Raw genomic sequence first — 19,855 nt, forward strand, 5'->3', positions numbered from 1 at the left:
AACATATCCTGAGGTAAGCAGCTGGGTCACAGTTAGAAGGAGAGTAGAGCAGTCTCCAATAAATATGGCATATTGCATGATATTGTGGGTGCCAGTTCACAAGTAGCATTGCATCTTTGGCAGCCAGAGAAATGACTGCTCCAGGAAAGATAGGAACAGGAATACACTGAAAGCCAGGCAGGGACTGGTTGTAGTGGACTTAATTATCAGAATGATAGAGAGGATAAACTGCTGGTGGGATATTGAACAATCTCCTGGGTGTTCGGGTTTGGCATGTAGCAGATGTGCTAGATCAGTTGATAGATTATTGTAAGGGCCTGGGATAGACGCAGCTCTCTAATTACACAAAGGTTAGAAATCCTTCACATGTTTAGACAACTTCAGAAATGGGGAGGGGGATATAGCAACATTGGGTAAGACAGTGTATCCAGTAAACAGGTCTTAGTATAGGAAATTGGGGAAGAAATGGGAGTGGGGTTAGAACAGGCAAAATAAAGACAGTAAGTACATAAAATGTACAATAGTTAGTGCTAGAAGACGTTCATATAACATAGGTGAATTATAATGATTAATGTCATTATACAACTATGATTTAATGGGAATAACGGAAACTGGCTGGATGAGACATGACTGGGCAGTAAATTTGGTAAGGTATAGCGTGGTTAGGACAGATAACAAGGAGATAAGATGGGTCATGTCTATATATTTTAGCTTGTATGAAACGTAGCTTGCATGAGGATATCTGTGAGGAAAATGAAAATATATAGTCCATACAGTTAGATATAAAAGGAGAAAAAGACACCAATAACGTGCCGACTGGGATTTGTTATATGTTACCAAGTATAAGAGTGAACAGAAAGAATTATTAATGAATAGAAAAAAAGCTGCAAACCATAACAGTTTTATAATTATGGGGGATTCTGGCAGAGGAAATACATGTTTAATAATGTTCTAAATGGTGGAAGAACTAACTAGAAGGAGAATACTACTGGACTAGATATTAACACCAGAGAGAGGAGCACGGAAATTCACATCCTCTATCATTTTTATTCTGTCTGGACTTCTACCACAAACCGCCACAGAGCAGAATGAAAGGACGCATTGCTGGAACTGTGTTATCAGACCATGAGTTTTTCATAACTAGGGATGTACCGGTGGCAAGAGGACATACACTTCCATTGGAAGAAAGATGTTTTCATCGTAAGCACTGGAAGGGGTTCTTCACTGTAAGGGTAGTTAGACTATGGAACTTTATCTAGGAAGGTGGTGGGGAATTAATTACACAGGTTGGATGCCTTTCCCACTAAGGATAAATTGCAGATGCCTTACTAAAGTTTAGTTTTGTCTTCCTCTGGAGTATCACTGCTAGTCCAGATAAGAATAGGTTGAACTTGGCCTTTTGTATATTTTTCATTCTTGTTACCTATGATTTTCATGAGTTGCATGCAGGTCAATTGCATTTGCGTGCATACAGTAAAGCTGGGCAAACACTACAGGTTTTTCACCCGATTATCATGCAATAAACGACCGTTAGGTCCGATATGGCATTAATGTGTACACTCCGATGGTCTTGTTTAATCGAACTAAAGAACTTCGTTTCATTTGATTTGATTTTATAACTGGACTTAAAATCTCTATAAAAGATGGAACAATATTGAGCAAATTCTACAGTGTGTATGGACTCACGACCAGCAGTGTATTCAGATCTTCATAGAGTTTATAGAGTCACGATCTATCCAGACGATGGCTATGACAGAAGAAGAGCACAGATCTGAAGGTAAATCTTGTAACACGTGTATAGTGTGTAAACATGAAGCAGGACTTTCAGTCGCTGGTAAAATCATTACTGCTATAACATCTGGAGAAGTTTTCTCTCTGTGTACCCATCCTTGGGGTCTGCGGGCGCAAGTTATACACATTTGAGATGCACATCTACAAGTGGATAGATGATGACTTGCGTATCTGTTACGGATGTATCTATACGCTAGATTTCAGGTTGCATGCATGCTACGGTAGGTGCAACGCAAAATACAGCTGCGGGAATAAAAGTGTGCAACATATTTACACAATCATGTTCAACTGTAAATCAGGCCCTCTGTAATTATTTACCTAAAGCAGTGTACACACTCCCAAATCCTCCATTAGAGAAGCTCCTACATGCAGTACATTGATGAATTATCTTGCAAAATGACCACAAATTGAAGTGCATATGTTTCCATATATCTTAAAATCTCTGTGGACAAATATCAAACGGAAGGTAATACATACGTTCTATAAAAACAGAGTACGCTGCTTTCCTTCAGGAGTTTCCTTCCACCAAAACACGTGCACTTACAAGACGCAAGTGGATACATTTTACAATGGAATATATTAATTGTCCTATGATAATAGTAGGCTCTGATACATTATATCTTCTACAGAGGGACTTTGGTTCCAGATCTGTACATATGAAGTTTATTCCTGAGGATTTGATTGTCTAAGGGTGTGTTAAAACTATAGAACTTTATTTCTTTCCTTCTAGTACTAAAGAGAAAGAGATACATATCGCCTAATAAGAGTGTTGACAGCTGCTATTCATATTTATTATATTGTGTTTACTGAACTGACAGGCTATTTTAAATATTCTTTTTTGATGTATTTTTTTATGCATTAAAAATTTGTTTTTTATATATCTTGTTGGTATCTTATTTATTAATAAGAAAGAAAAACACGATACATGCGCTGTGTGGTTTTAGTTTTACCTTTCTAAGAGAATTATAACAGGAACTCTGAGAGGAACAGCAACCGTGTTTTCTCTTCTTTTTTTTCATATATTATATTGTTTGAATGTTACCTTTGTACCTTGAGAGCTTATTGATTGCTGTTGATGAGCGCCTGCAAATAATAATAGTCACTTTTGTTATTATACTATTCTGTTTCCATATATATATTTTTTAAGCATCTCAATTATCTATTTTCTGTATACACAGTCAGAGATGTCATTGCAGTACATTTTAGAAACGTATTAATGAAACCCATTATCATTTGCTGCTCTTCAATGTATTTCTCATTTAGCACACAATACTCAGCGCAAACAATTTACTACACTGGACAACATATTATGGCTCACTAAAGGAACACTTAGCAATATTGTCTTTGTCTTTGAATGTTGGTAACAGCTGCTGTCTTGTCCTGAAGCCACTTGGAGCTTTAAAATAGAAACTGACTCATGGCGAAGTTCTGTGCATTCAGGAACTTTGCAAGTTTAGACACCGAGGAAGTAATAACTTTTCAGTCCTAGGTGAAGCTTAGCTATAAATTTCAGTATAAGTGCTCTGGTTGTGATAACTACGTTTTTTTAATGCTTTAAATAACTTACATAAATCTGTAATTTAACCTAGGCATTTGTCAAATTCAATGTAATTCCAAATACCAGATGATTAGTCTAAAATAATAAGGTGAAAGGGAAGCTACTACCTAAGGGTAGATTTTTTCTCCTGAATGGACTTTTTCATAAGGCACACCTCCCAACATTTGGGTATCTGACTTCCAAGAAGGGGGCGTGGTCAAGTCATATTTGGGGCGTGGCCACATCACAATGGGACAAAGTCACACCCCAGAGTGAGTCTAGCACTTCGAAATGCTAGGCTGCCCCATACTCTCCTCCTCTCCCCACTAAACACCATTCATTGCCATGCATACTAGTGTACACAGTATCCGTTCACCGCTGCTCTGCCATGCAGAACTGAATGAGATATACCTCGTAAATATCCCACCAACAGAACAAAGCTGTCCCAATCAGGATAGCAGGAGAGAGCCCTCAAATCGGGACTGTTCTGCCTAAGTCTGGACAATTGGGAAATATGTAAAGATCCATCTGAATTTCACCTCTGGATATCTCATACTTGCCAACTCTCCCTGAATGTCAGGGAGACTCCCTGAAATAGGAGTGATCTCCCTCACTCCCTGAAGAGTCTGGCATTCTCCCTGCTGCTGAGCCAGTACAAGATGTGGTTGGCTTCACCATCTGTGGCATGATGACACAGTTCAGAAATTGTGTCCTATGTCCATGTATTGATGTCTATGGAGGTGGCCATTTTCATGGAGACCAAGATTAATCAAAGACTGACAAGTAAGACAACATGACTTCAGTAGTGGAGACAGAAATGTAAAAGACACTTCAGTCTCTAGAGATTCATTAGCTGAATGTCCGGGAGACTCCCGCTTTTCTGGGAGACCTCCTGGAAAAGCAGGGCAACCTCCCGGTTCTCGTCCCCGCAATAGATAAATGGTGGGGGACAGAGGCTAAGATGACTTAATTTTTGCATCAATAAGCCCCGCTCCCTGCTGTAATTGGCCAAAATTGTGACAATCGTTTAGGGGGCGGGGTCAAAATGATGCGACTCAGGGTCAAAATGATGGGATATCTGTGTTGTAGCTTATAAGCTGTAGAGGCTGATATTATTTATTTTCCTTTATACAGTATACAGTTTGTAATGTATATCCTTGGCATTCTAGAGTGCTCTTTCAGTTCATCTTTCAATACCATTATCTAAAAGGATCTAGATCAGGAAACTTCATCCTCATCATTTATAGGGCGCCACAGATTGAATAGCACCAAACAATCATCCTACAGGTAAGACATAGGTTAATACAAGAAATATAATAACAGATGTTACACGTAATAACAAATACATGAATAGTCATGGGAAAACAATTAATTCTAGAACAGATTCAGTTACAAATTCCGTGTGTGCGAGAGAAGAGATTGCACAGACAAAATTCAGCAAAACACATGATATCAGGGATGAAAGAGGTAGATGGAAAGTGGAAGGACATGAGACATAGGGTAGAAAGGACCCTGCCCACGAGAGCTTACATTCTAAACATCTGTGCCCAAACTTCTACTTGGTCTGTTCCAATTTATTTGGTTTTTCTACCTATTCCTAAATAGGTTTTGAGAATGTTGACGGTCTTCCTAGATATCACCCAGGTTGCCCTCTGATGACCATTAAGGTTCTTGTGTTCTGGACCTACAATGTGACTTCTTACAAGCTTTCCCATGCCATTTTTCTAGTAATAGAAAAATATTCACTAAATGGCCAGGTAAAAGGTCTGATTAAAGAGCAATTTCAAAGCTATATTACATACATCAATTATCAAATGCCTGATTTAGAAAGAAATATTAAAAATAAGTTGCAGTATAAAACTGAGTTCCAGTATATCACAGAGTACATGTCAGCTTCATCTACCAGCGCTACTGGATTCATTAAGGGTTATCTGGGGGGGTGTTAGCTTTTCCAGCTTCTCTAAAATTTTATTTAAATTGTCATTATTGGTTAATAAACTGGTTCATTCTAACAAGATACTGGGTCTATAGGGAGTGTGGCCTCCTATGGGTGAGGTGAAGTTAGTGCATCAGGATTCTCCGTAGGTTACACCAATACTAAAGAGCTAGGACGGATTGTGTGCCTTTTCTTCTCAAATAGTCAAATGTAAGCCCTTCATGGTCTGAGTTTAAACTCTCTCATTTAGGTTTATTTCCTACAAAAAATTCAGGTTTTCTTTTAACCCACCACTTATGTCCTGAAAGTTCATCTGTCCATGACAGAATTGATAAAAGCTTAGGCTCAGTGAATCATGCTTCAATTGATGATGAAGTGCAGTTAGGTGGATAATGAATCAGCACTTCGAAATGCTAGGCTGCCCCATACTCTCCTCCTCTCCCCACTAAACACCATTCATTGCCATGCATACTAGTGTACACAGTATCCGTTCACCGCTGCTCTGCCATGCAGAACTGAATGAGATATACCTCGTAAATATCCCACCAACAGAACAAAGCTGTCCCAATCAGGATAGCAGGAGAGAGCCCTCAAATCGGGACTGTTCTGCCTAAGTCTGGACAATTGGGAAATATGTAAAGATCCATCTGAATTTCACCTCTGGATATCTCATACTTGCCAACTCTCCCTGAATGTCAGGGAGACTCCCTGAAATAGGAGTGATCTCCCTCACTCCCTGAAGAGTCTGGCATTCTCCCTGCTGCTGAGCCAGTACAAGATGTGGTTGGCTTCACCATCTGTGGCATGATGACACAGTTCAGAAATTGTGTCCTATGTCCATGTATTGATGTCTATGGAGGTGGCCATTTTCATGGAGACCAAGATTAATCAAAGACTGACAAGTAAGACAACATGACTTCAGTAGTGGAGACAGAAATGTAAAAGACACTTCAGTCTCTAGAGATTCATTAGCTGAATGTCCGGGAGACTCCCGCTTTTCTGGGAGACCTCCTGGAAAAGCAGGGCAACCTCCCGGTTCTCGTCCCCGCAATAGATAAATGGTGGGGGACAGAGGCTAAGATGACTTAATTTTTGCATCAATAAGCCCCGCTCCCTGCTGTAATTGGCCAAAATTGTGACAATCGTTTAGGGGGCGGGGTCAAAATGATGCGACTCAGGGTCAAAATGATGGGATATCTGTGTTGTAGCTTATAAGCTGTAGAGGCTGATATTATTTATTTTCCTTTATACAGTATACAGTTTGTAATGTATATCCTTGGCATTCTAGAGTGCTCTTTCAGTTCATCTTTCAATACCATTATCTAAAAGGATCTAGATCAGGAAACTTCATCCTCATCATTTATAGGGCGCCACAGATTGAATAGCACCAAACAATCATCCTACAGGTAAGACATAGGTTAATACAAGAAATATAATAACAGATGTTACACGTAATAACAAATACATGAATAGTCATGGGAAAACAATTAATTCTAGAACAGATTCAGTTACAAATTCCGTGTGTGCGAGAGAAGAGATTGCACAGACAAAATTCAGCAAAACACATGATATCAGGGATGAAAGAGGTAGATGGAAAGTGGAAGGACATGAGACATAGGGTAGAAAGGACCCTGCCCACGAGAGCTTACATTCTAAACATCTGTGCCCAAACTTCTACTTGGTCTGTTCCAATTTATTTGGTTTTTCTACCTATTCCTAAATAGGTTTTGAGAATGTTGACGGTCTTCCTAGATATCACCCAGGTTGCCCTCTGATGACCATTAAGGTTCTTGTGTTCTGGACCTACAATGTGACTTCTTACAAGCTTTCCCATGCCATTTTTCTAGTAATAGAAAAATATTCACTAAATGGCCAGGTAAAAGGTCTGATTAAAGAGCAATTTCAAAGCTATATTACATACATCAATTATCAAATGCCTGATTTAGAAAGAAATATTAAAAATAAGTTGCAGTATAAAACTGAGTTCCAGTATATCACAGAGTACATGTCAGCTTCATCTACCAGCGCTACTGGATTCATTAAGGGTTATCTGGGGGGGTGTTAGCTTTTCCAGCTTCTCTAAAATTTTATTTAAATTGTCATTATTGGTTAATAAACTGGTTCATTCTAACAAGATACTGGGTCTATAGGGAGTGTGGCCTCCTATGGGTGAGGTGAAGTTAGTGCATCAGGATTCTCCGTAGGTTACACCAATACTAAAGAGCTAGGACGGATTGTGTGCCTTTTCTTCTCAAATAGTCAAATGTAAGCCCTTCATGGTCTGAGTTTAAACTCTCTCATTTAGGTTTATTTCCTACAAAAAATTCAGGTTTTCTTTTAACCCACCACTTATGTCCTGAAAGTTCATCTGTCCATGACAGAATTGATAAAAGCTTAGGCTCAGTGAATCATGCTTCAATTGATGATGAAGTGCAGTTAGGTGGATAATGAATCAGCTTTTCACTTGTTACCAATTATACCTGAATGAGAATGTTAGGTTTTCAGTTCCAATGCTTTTATTCATCTGATCATTCCTTGTCAATAGGTTGTTCATTACCTAGTTTTTATTTTAAGTTTTTACATCATTTTTAGAATGCACGGAGGATGCAAATACTTGTTCCCTGTTATTATAAACTTTTGGATAGTTTTCCAAAAAATTTGATGCCCCATTAGCTGAGGATAAGATAGTAGTTCCCACACAAAGTTTAACAGGTCTACAAGCCTTGAACAAGTCTCACTAGAAATTCTAACAGAATGGAATGTAGATTGCCACATGACAAGGTAAATAATATGAAGCATTTATTAATCAAAACCTTAATGGTTCATAAGATAAAATTGAGAATGACACTTAGCATTTGCAGCCTGAACATGACCAATGAGGGTTTTTTTCACTAGCATCCTCAATATTTGTATTAAAAATTCTTAATGGCATATTCACTTATCGAGTACTATTACAAAAGATTTAAGAGTATAAAACTTCAATGGTAAAGTTTTCATTAGCAAGTTGATTTCCTTTCTAACGACCAATTAAAGTTATTAAGATTATTAAACCGATGCAGCAAGTGTGACAGGCTATGGTGCTTATTTTAGAGGCAGTTGGTCTAGAAGTGATTGCCCAACAAACTGGATAGCTTCAGATGTTACAGAAAACATTACAGCTTTAGAACTATTTCCAGCATTGGTAATTTGGCAGGACAAATTTTGCAAGAAAAGAGTATTGTTACATTGTGATAACATGGGAGTGGTTGATGTGGTTAATAACGTCAGCCCCAACAAAAGTAATTTTATATTATTGATGACATGAGTTATGGGTTGATAAGAAGGTAATATTTGGTGCGGGACTACTTTCATTCCTGGTACAATAAATAATGTAACGGATCCTTGAATTGTTCACATATGCAGCGACTCCAGCAACTGGATCCGCAGGTAGAAAAGGAAGGAAATGTATGCACAGAATCCCTGTGGGTTTGACCTGGGATTAATCCCATACCTCCCAATTTGAGGGGTCTGTCCCACCATCAGCGCCGGATTAACCCGAGGTCTAACTGGGCTACAACCCAGGGGCCTCGGGCATCCAGGGGGCCCTTGACAGTGCTCATCGGCATTATTGATTGGGTCGGGGGCGGGGAAGCCGGTCCGATCAATGCTGCTGTCCTGTCACTGTAATCCTTCCCCGGCACTCAGTAATCTCCTTACAGAGGAGATCTCGTAAGTCTCACTCTCACAAGATCTCCTCAGTAAGGAGCTTACAGTGCCACCGCAGAAGGACTACAGTGACAGGACAGCATAAAGAGGTAAGCGCTTGGGGTGGGGCATGGCGGGCGGCTCACACGGGGGGGCCCCTTAGACCAGGGGCCTCCATTCCCTTAATCCGACCCTGCTCACCATCCCAACTGATCAGATTTGTCCCACAGGTGGGTAATTTAGGAAGTATTGTCTGTTCCCTGCTGCTCTGCATGGCGGTGAACAGGTGCCATCCGCACAGCAATGAAGGCGTTTGGAGGGGATGGAAGGGGGGGGAAGCAGAGGAGAGTTCGGGCCAGTCTAGCACTTCAAAAACCCTGGTGGTTTGCCACGCCCCATTGTGATGTGACATTTTTAGTTTTTAAAGGGAGGATTAAGTACATCTTCCCGACATAGAGTTAGACATCTTTAATATGGGGTTACAAACGGCATTAGAAAGAGCCGTGTCTTTGGTGGAAGGGGCCTCTCCCTTATAATAGAGTTCGGCACGGGGATGATGTTGAGGTGTAAAGTGATTATATATTTATATTAATACAGTTATAAGATTGCATGTTTGAAAATATATATACATTTATTTATTATGTGATATGATGTTTATGATGTTCTAGTGTCCATTTTTTTAATTATATTGAATGTAATTATATAATAGTTTTATGGTAAGCAACGACTCAGTCTCATGTGCTTATACTACATAATGTAAAGTTACCGGTACTTCATTAGTTATAGCTATATTAGCTATAAATATGAAATGGTTTATAAAGCATATAAAATAGATAAAAAGAAAGATCAAACCAGCAGCAAATAGTTGTAAATGTTAGCACATTCTTCTAGCAATAAATCAGCAGAAAAATACATCTTTAACATATTTTTAACACTCAAGAATCTAAATGATAGAAGTTCTTTGCTTCAAACACATATCATTAAAACATGCTTGGAATTCTTTCTTAAGAAAGTGATTCGACATTCTTACTAAATTCATATGTTATAATTCCATTGCAAGGTCATTGTGCTGTACATAGGGGATACAAATAAATATCATACAATGACATGAAACAGAAGATATATTTGCCCAAATGAGCTTAAAATCTAAAAGGCAATGACATAAGTAACAGAATAACAATTGTTAACTTTTTGTGGTTTCTGTAAGGTAGAATAACATTAACAACAAGATTTAAACAGCCATTGTGGTACAGTTGGGGTGAGGAGAGACAGTGGAAGGTAGAGACCTGAATGATAAACTTAGCAGTGTAGAAATCTTGAGGCCATCAGCTGCTGGTAACCATGACTGTTCTTTACCATCTACATGAACCAAAGCTCCTTCTTGTCCTGAAGAAAATGTTTGCTTTTATGCAATGTTGCGGTTATCTGTCAGCTCGGAGTAGCTGTTATCCTGGTATCTTTGTTTGGCATATTGCTCACTGCTGAACACAGAGCCAGGAGACTTGTTTCTCATGTTTGCAGAAGTTGTAGCATCAGTTGCTACCATCAAGAAGGCCACAGAGTTTCCAAAAAGAGGAGGAAGAGGAACAGAGATGGCACATTGTACCTCTTCAGATTTTGACACTTCTCATCAAACCTAGATGCACTTTTATTTTGCGTAGATGTCTCCGAAAAGCAGAAAGTAGTTGTGCACCTTCATGTCGGAAGGGTGGACCACCATCTAAGCGCACCTGTACAAAACCAAAGTTCTTTGCGGTGTGCATCCCCATAGCTTATCAATGAGGTCCAGTGTAGGATGCCTATAAGTGGCCTTAACCAATATTCATAAGATTACAACCGATCAATTCACCAGAAACGGGCGCCATCACTGCAGCATTAAGAATCTTGTGCCACACGCCTCAATGATGTCATTTGTCAGTGAATTGTTATGCTGAAAGTCCAGCCCACCAATTGGCAGCTTTGACTGTGTATAGGCAACTAGTAATAGATGGTTGTATAGGAATTTTTCTGCAGGCCATTCACACTTGTTATTGTAAACATCTAGTACTTATATCTACTTTATTCATTTTAGCAACCTTATGACCATTTGTCGTATATTTTGTAACAGGATACACATCTGCTTTGGCAGAAGGTTGAGCAATAAATTCATTTTGGTATTTGACCTTATTACATTTGACAACTTTACAAGGTAGAAAAATCAGAACCAAGGGCGAAATTGTGTCCTATAGCAAGATTTTGTTAAGGCATTCTCGCCTTCTGTGCCTCTTCTGAGCATGTGCAGCCCAACATGTGCACTCAGAATCACTCTGCTCTTTTGGGAAATGAGACGTGTGATTGGCATCGCCAGGCCATACCCAAAGAGCAGTTTTGTCAGAAGGGGAGCCCTGTAATTGTAGAATTTTTAGTGCCACTGCTCCTTAGTCTCTTTTGTTGTAACGTCTATCAGAAACCTGAATATCTGGGTTTCTTGGTAAAGAGTTCCAAACTGTGAATTGCTGATTAATTCAAATTTCAGTGTTTAAATAATGTAACACTAAATTATAATGATTATTATTCTAGTAACGTTGAATGCAGGTATGGGCGAACACTGGCATGTTTCAAAGTAGAATTCCCCGGTCCAAGAAATAATGATCAACTGGTAATGCTATTAGTTTAAAAAAGAGGGGGAAGATGTACCACTCATGACTCATATTACATTAAAACTGAATATACAGTAGAGCAGAATGCAATAGAGAGAGAGAGACAGTGAAAGTGAGAAAGAGGCTTATTTGCCACACTGTCTCTGCAGAAGAATAGGTAAAAATCCAAGGAGTCTGCTGGAGCAAGCCGCAGACAGGGTTATATCCCATCTGGGTTTCTCTTGCAGCACATAAACACACAGGTGCACTGCATGGATGTAATTGGTTTGTTATTTTTGGTGACTTGTTTGTAATGCTTGGATGGAGGCAGTGGCGGATCCAGGGGGGGGGCGATCGGGGCGATCGCTTCCCCCTAGCAGGGGCTTGCTGCCGGCGGCTGCACACTATGTGCAGGTCCGTTCGGCAGTGACAGGCAGGGACAGTGTGCTGCCCGGCTGCTCTGATTGTGTTTTAAACACAATCAGAGCATCCGGGCAGCACACTGTCCCTACCTGTCACTGCTGAACGGACCTGTACATAGTATGCAGCCGCCGGCAGCCTCAGATGTAAAAAAGGGGGCGGGGCCTAAATCGTTTCCCCCCCCTAAATCGCCCCGGGTAGAAGAATTCTCTAGATCCGCCCCTGGATGGAGGATAAAACCCTGTCTGTTCTTGTGGGAGGGGTGACCAATGCCAGCTAGCTGGCCAGTGCCTAGGCAGGTGAACTGTGTCTACCTAGAGCGAGGGGCGTCTGGTGCCATCCTGACTAAAGTCTGCTGTGCTATTTGTGACGTGAACAATATAAAGCACCGTTCTTCCACAGAAGAAGATGTTTTCTGGCGGGTGTCAATATCACAATATATACAATTATTTTAAAGTGCTTTGGCAATCACTGGAATAGCACCCATGTAAATCTTGTTTTTGGACCTGTTATAGTTCCCCATCTGCTATACCTCTTACATTTGGAATCAGCTATCTAAAATCCTGCACTTCCCCCCACACAATAATGGTACCAATAGGATTTAAATAATATTTCTCTATAGTGGTACAGTCTTGGGTATTTTCTTGGGTTACACAGAACAAAGCCAGGAATGTTCCCTATGATTCCTCAAATATAAGTAGACAATTATCTTTTTTCTGTAAAATATATTTTACAAATAAGTATTAATATAACAAATGTAGTTTTGGAACTAGTTAAAAGAATTTGGACCTGAAAACCCTTAATGATATTACGCTGCAGTCGATCAGTACTTGGGTACACTAAGCCTTTCCATTAGCTACACCAAGCTTACCGCCAATATCTGCCTTTAAGCCACTCATTATACTTATTATTCCAGGCTTGTTTCTGAAGTATATATAAAACCAAGATTCCACACAAATACTCTGTGCCTTATTTATTGTTATTGTTAATGAATGCTCCAGGGCTGCATAAAACTACAGATAAGTCAATGTATGTCAGGAGCGTTGTATAAAATCTCTCACTGGAGACAAACTACTGTGCCACGAGAGGCAGACAAACAGAGAATTAATTACAGCAAACCTAAGGAAAGAGAAATGTTTGCATAATAGAACGACTAGAAGCTGTTACTGATGATCTATGCATGAAGTACCTAATCATTTTGCAAAAAATACAAAATAAATGGGTATACAAAATAAAGTTTACCTTCTGAATAATCCTTTAATAATAGTTTAATTCAGCCCAAAAACGCTATTATTTTCCTACAGCATTTTTATATGAGACAAATATTAATGACATAAATGTATATCGCATTATAAAACACGAATACCAAGTGCACCGAAATACCTTTTCAAATCCGTGCAGTGGTTTCTATATTGATGTGTTTGCTTTTGGCTTTTAAATAACAGAAATAACACAGTAGTATGGAGCAAATTTGCTAGGTCTAAAAGTAATTGAAGGTAGATCATTTTCCAATTGCCAATGACTTCAATGTATCAGCTTGTATATTACTTATTCTTTTTAAGCTTCCTTCAGTGTTTTTCAGCCAAATATTTATTTTCATCGGTCAGATATTTTTTTTTTACGTTGCTCTGGGTTAGGACACAAGGCTGCTCTCTACATACAAGTGTATCAAATACAAATAATAGCAGTGCTCCCTGCACTGGACACACTTGTCCAAAGTGCTCCCTTTATCTCACTGCAATAGTCTTGGCGTAAATCAAGGCGCACAGTCTCACCAGCTACATTTTGCACATTCTGTGCATCGTAAATGAGGCTCACTGTTTTATAACTTGTTCTTATAATATTTTTTTAAAAAACACAGCAGCCTTGAGTCTTTAATGAAAATTTGTTTAAAACCCCCAACTCTCCAATATATGAGAAGTGAGCTGGTCATTGGCTCGGAATGTTCAGAATGAAACGTGCATTGTGGAGTGACTGGTGAACAGCGATCTCTGGAGCAGCAGGGGTCAGAGAGAGAGGGCTCCTCACAGGATTTGAAGGTCAGTAACTACTGTAATCTTGGCACAAACTATGGCTCGATATTGTTTGTACAAGATAAGGCTTATTTTTTTGTAATTGGCACCAGATACACAAAACAAAAACAAATCTGGCAGCTAATCTTAGCCTGTCATTTTTACCCTCTGCATTTTTTCTGTTTTTATATGCCGGCCACCAGAATTAGCTCAGCTTTCATAATGGTCAAGTGAAGTCTGGCTGCATAATTGTCTACTGGTTTACATATATATATATATATATATATATAATATTAAAACTCAACTCGCATTATGCTAACTGTTGGGTATGTGATATTGATTTCAAACAGCAGGTGGCATATAACTTCATTGTTCGTGTGTGTCATTTTTCAATTGTGTGTCATTCATTATATAGTACACTGTTTAAATTAATTTGTGTAAAAATAAATATTATAAAACAGGCAGCATGTCCCCTCCCCGAATCATCAAACAGCCCCACTAGTAGACAGCGTAATCTGGTTTCCACTATAACAGGGAGACCAGGGGTGTAAGATCCCCTGCAAGAGTGAAAACTAGTCTCAGCTGATCAAAGCGGGATCCAGGCCTCCATGGCGTAAGAGGATGCAAGAAGATAGCATGCCCCCCTGAGGTTACCAGACCCACTCTAAAAAGCACTGCGGCTCCTTCCTCCTTGGGCTGTGGAGGATAAGCAATTAACAAGTTTGGGACCCTTGGTGTGGCATATTAGCGGTCCCAAATAAAATGGACAAGGATCGCCTGCCCATTATACCAAAATAAATAAATAAATAACAACAATAATATATAATAATCTCCACACTGACTCAGATTTCCTGCCCTTAAAAAAGACAACAAATGATAAAACACGTTGTACCTTCTTTCATGAGACCCGGATGATATCACTGATGGATGAAGCACTTGGGAAAACAGTTAGTTGTCTCTCTGGTTCACTTACAGATAAGTCCTGCCTTATTATACTCTTGTACGTGCAACCGTTTTTTAACATGTTGATATTAAGGGGTCTATTTATGAACCACCAAAGAGGTTTAAATTCCCCCTAAAATGCAGTTTTCAGGGGATTACAGCCTTTTAAAGTAAAGAAGATATTCATTATTAGAAGATTAGAAGATCACAGCAGATATCTGCAGTGATCTCATCCTCTTCAATCGCAAATGCAGTCCCCATTGGAGTCTATGGGGACTGTTTACAGCCCTATTTATCAAGCTCGGAAATTCGTAGCTTCACCCCGACAGCTAACTCAATGTAAAGATTGCGCTAGACATTGTATCCTATGGGTAGAGCATCACAGGGATTTCGAATCCCTCCCCGACAGGCGTCATGTTCCTCACCATGACAAATTGTCCAAGGTCACAAGAACCTGTTAATAAAGGGATCTGGATCACTTTACTATACTGTAACCATTGGTGCCCTAGGCAACCTCCTAGGTTCGCCAGCCCTACTTATTTATATCTGCAGATCTGCACATTCTCGTGGGCATGTGGTGCTCTTCTTGTGGGATAGTCCTGAGGGTGCAACAGTTGAGACGGGGATAACAGACACTTTAGGCATAATGTAAAGTTATAAGTAAATCCAGCTAGGAGGAGTAATTTTACACTTTAGCAAAACCATTTTGTAGGTATAGATTTAGACATACTTGCCTACTCTCCCGGAAGAGTAAGCAACTCTCCCGGATCCTACAAAATGCCGAAATTCACGGCATTGAATATCGGGGGCGTAATCGTGTCATTAAGTCCCGCCACCCATTATTCAATGCTGTGAATTTAGGCATTTAATAGTGGGGGCATGGCTATGGTGACGCAAAGATGTCACCACGCCCCCTCCTAACCTTGTCACGTGTCCTGTCCTCCCGGAGCAGGGGCGGGGGCACGGCCGCGGGGCAGGTGGGCATCAGCCCCTGGGAACCTCAGAATGACTGCTGTTCGGGCCGCCCCCTCCACGGACACGCGATGCGTCATTGACGACGCTGCCGCATCGCGTGTCATGTGATGCGGCCGCCTGTCTGTTTCCCCGGGCTGAAATTTGCCAACCCGTGCCTGTCCCGAAGGGCAGAGTCACAAAGTCGGAACTATGGATTTACTATGGACACATTCCAGCTCAGTTCTAAGTTACAGTATAAAAACAAAGAGGCCTAATATTTGTGTGTTATATGGAAAAGCAGTCAGTACATTTCCTGCAGGCAAAATAAAAATACATTTGAACCCCTTGCACTGGTTGATCTATGTACAAATATGCAATCATTAGCTGGATTTGCTCCAAAATCTAAATGTGTCTGTAAGTGTGTCTATGGGTTCTATACAGTATGAATTGTAAAACAAAGGGCTTAGTGGTATGTCATTCTGTACAGTTTGTTCCTTGAACATAAATTTATACAGTTCTGTCAAAACAGAGTTTGTGCAATCAAGTTAATTTTCAATACAATGACATGACATAATTTTCACATCAGTGTTCTATATATAGCACACAGGAACTTGGCTTTAATGAGCAAATTTTTCCAAAGAACACACAGGTGAATTTGTTACAGTTCTGCAATATAAACAAGAATAGGATTATCACTGGGAATCTTTCTGGAGCAGTGGTGATTTCAATCAGAACTGTTTGTAGACCTCACTGCACACACTACACACTTTACAATGCACAGACAACCCAAATGTTCCAAGAAACGAATGTTTCAGAAAGCATAGTTTCAGGTATTTAGAACAACTAAGATGGTCATTAATGATATATTAGTGTTAATTAGTACATTTCAATATAAAATTGAAAAATCTAGTTGATGGTCACTAAAATAAGACTGAGCTACCAAATAAACAATAAAAACATAAGCTATTTGGTTTCTCCCATACTTGCCAACTAATGGCAAGTATGATCTGGGAGCTGCAGAGAGAAGGTGGGCGTGCAGGGAGCGGGGCTCCGAAAAATCGCATCATTTTGGCCCTGCCCCCGTGACGTACTGACGCAAAACGCGTCATTTTACACCGGGAATCGTGGCGATTTGGATCAACTTCTGCTCGATGCGGGAGATTGCCATACTCTCCCGGGAGTCCGTGAGACTAATCCGAAATGCAGGAGTCTCTCGGACATTCCGGGAGAGTTGGCAAGTATGGTTTCTCCATTTCAGAAATTTTTGATACCATTATACCCCCCAACTACCCCCGTGTATACAGGACTGTCCCGATTTAAGGTGTCTACCCCATTGTCTAGCAGACGAAAACTTTTGTCCTGAATCCAGAACAGTAGGGTGGTGTGTCCACCAGAGCTTCAGAAGTGCTTGGCATGCCCTGAGGTAAGTGTCACACCCCAATATTATGTGACCACACCCCACTTTTTTGCCACGCCCACTACTCAAACACTTTACTGTGGTGCTTAAAGTCCAGATTCTGCATATCTTAAAGCATAGTTGCCTACTCTCATGGAATGTCCCAGAGACTCACAAATTTTTGGGAACTCTCCCGGACTCCCGGGAGAGCAGGGCAACCTCCTGCATCCCGCCCACTTCGTTAGTGAAGTGGGTGGGGGCGTGGCCAAATGCATCATCCTGGCCTCACCCCCTGCTGTAAAAGGTTGAAATTGGTATAGTATAGCAGATGTGTGGGGCCTAATGACACGATTCAGATGGCCATACCCCGAGGACGCTGTGGCGAGACCTACCCTCCCGGAGGGTTGATCTCCACAGTTGGCAGGTATGTCTTAAAGTTGGGAAGTATTTAACATGTCGCAGGACAAAAACATAACAAAACTCTTCTATTAACTTATTATCTGCTTAGAAAGAAAGAATAATTTTGCACATTTATTCTAATAAAAAAATTGATGAGAGGGGTGTATTCACACAGCAGAATACACTTTTATATTTAAGACTTATAATTCAGAGAAAATTGGTGTACACATGTAAAAAATAAGTTATACAATTCTCATAGCCATTACAAATGATGTCACACCAGCATTGGTGCCAGTCAAAATGGAGCGCCTTTTAAATATTGCAGATATTTAGGAAGAAATGGGTCACAGTAAATACTGTGTTGGGGCTACTTTTGTTTTGTAAGTATAAGATGTAATGCATTGTATACACTATATAAGATTCCTGCATGCTACTGTAGCAGGACAATGCACTGTAAGGATATCCCTAGATTATTAATCTTCCAATTATTTATAGCAAAGTAAGAGCAAAAATCTACTAGCACTCATATCTTATATATGATGTCAAGGCGGGGCTCTCAGCTCTGGATTTAGACCCCAATAATTACTATATCCAGGAAAGCCGCCTAACCTCAATTTGTACTCTCCACACTTGGATTCTTTTGCCCACTGAAGCAGTTGATGTATAACCAAGTATGTGCAGTCCATGTAAACATTAGGCACAACAAGCCACCAGTTTGTGTAGCATACTTACATTATTTTGTACAGATGCTTCTAAATTTAAATGGTACACATACACATAAAAGGATTTCTTAAATCATTATCTCAGTAAGCCTACATACCTTTCTGTTTTATTGGTGGCGTGTTTATAGTGACATTGAAATGATATTATACAGTATTATTTGGGTGTTCTTTTATATATCCCATACATTCTACTGCACTGCACCATTCTAAATGATGTATAGCAATATATCAATGACATTTGTTATTTGTTTTTACATTTTCCATCAGTAACATAATATCCACAGGGGGTTTCAGCTAATAACTGCTGGCAAAATATCTGGAGCCAGTAGAAGCCAATTTACAAAGCAGAGAACAGGACAACAAGTTACTGATTAAATACATTGAATTATACATTAATACCTGTACAGTATACATTTCTAATCCTGATTTTAAAAAACAAAAACAATAAATACAACAAATGTATTTGGGAAACAGTTAAATAAAATCCTAAGACCATTCATTGAATATGCATGTCTTATTTTAAACCCACGACAGCAAAATAATGACACACAAAGTACAGATCTGTACAAATGGTGAACAGCACCCTGTTGGTATAAGTGTAATTACCACCTTGGGTACCCCAGTAACAATGTTACAATGAACCTGTACCACCTTGTAGCTGGCTGTCATGTTGCACAGTGTGGAGCATGGGATGACTGTGTTATATATCTTACCTTCGTTAGCTGTGCAATCTTCTTACACATCTTAACATGCAGTTCCTGAGTGTATTCCTGCGATAGCGATGGGCTCGGTTTCAATCCATTATAGGTGCCATGCTGGTGATTTTTCCCCGAGGCCATTCTGCTGGGTCTCAGATGATCAGCAAGTGGGTGCAGTGCTGCACTCACACTGAGCAGCAGGTTTTGTGTAGAGTAAGACACTGGCCGCAAAGGAGAGGCTGGCAGAGCCCCGGCACAGCCCCAGCACAGCCCCAGCACGCCTTCTCCTGTAACTGCAGATGTCCTGATCCTTCAGAATGCAGCCAGGCTGGAGAGGTTGCTGCCTGTGCTGAATAACTGGGTCTTCCTTCCTTAGGAGCTGGCAGGGAGATGCCGGGAATTCTTTCCAGCAAGCATTTCCCCCAGCAGACAGAGCTAACACAGAGCAAGACACAGGAATACTCTCATTCTCCTTCCCTCGCACAAAGATTATGCGGTAACAAAGTGATGGATGGCACAACACGAGGATGTAGTTTTTCTCGATCATGAAACAACAAAGTTACATGTTTAACAAATGTTATCTAATAAATGGAGTTACATTTTTACAAGACATCATAGTTTCTGAAGCTCAATAAACTCCTTTGATCGGATACACTGAACTGATGAATGCAGGTTTCTCAATTTATATTGCTTAGAATTTGTATAGTTACATTTTGTGATCAGTGAATCTGCAGTACTTCTGTCTG

General features: G+C 40.0%; 1 protein-coding gene across 2 annotated transcripts in view; it reads right to left on the reverse strand.

Annotated features, from left to right (window-relative positions):
• FAM184B (family with sequence similarity 184 member B) overlaps positions 1-19,572 on the reverse strand; it is a 67,779-nt gene extending 48,207 nt beyond the window's left edge. For both annotated transcript variants that reach the window (XM_075194709.1, XM_075194708.1), the window contains exon 1: positions 19,125-19,572. In XM_075194709.1, coding sequence (XP_075050810.1) covers positions 19,125-19,250 — 126 coding nt within the window. In that variant the 5' untranslated portion in view covers positions 19,251-19,572. The remainder of the gene's footprint in view (positions 1-19,124) is intronic.
• Positions 19,573-19,855: the final 283 nt, after the last annotated feature.

The sequence above is a fragment of the Mixophyes fleayi genome, chromosome 1 (assembly GCF_038048845.1).
Source record: "Mixophyes fleayi isolate aMixFle1 chromosome 1, aMixFle1.hap1, whole genome shotgun sequence".
Taxonomy (NCBI): Eukaryota; Metazoa; Chordata; class Amphibia; order Anura; family Limnodynastidae; genus Mixophyes; species Mixophyes fleayi.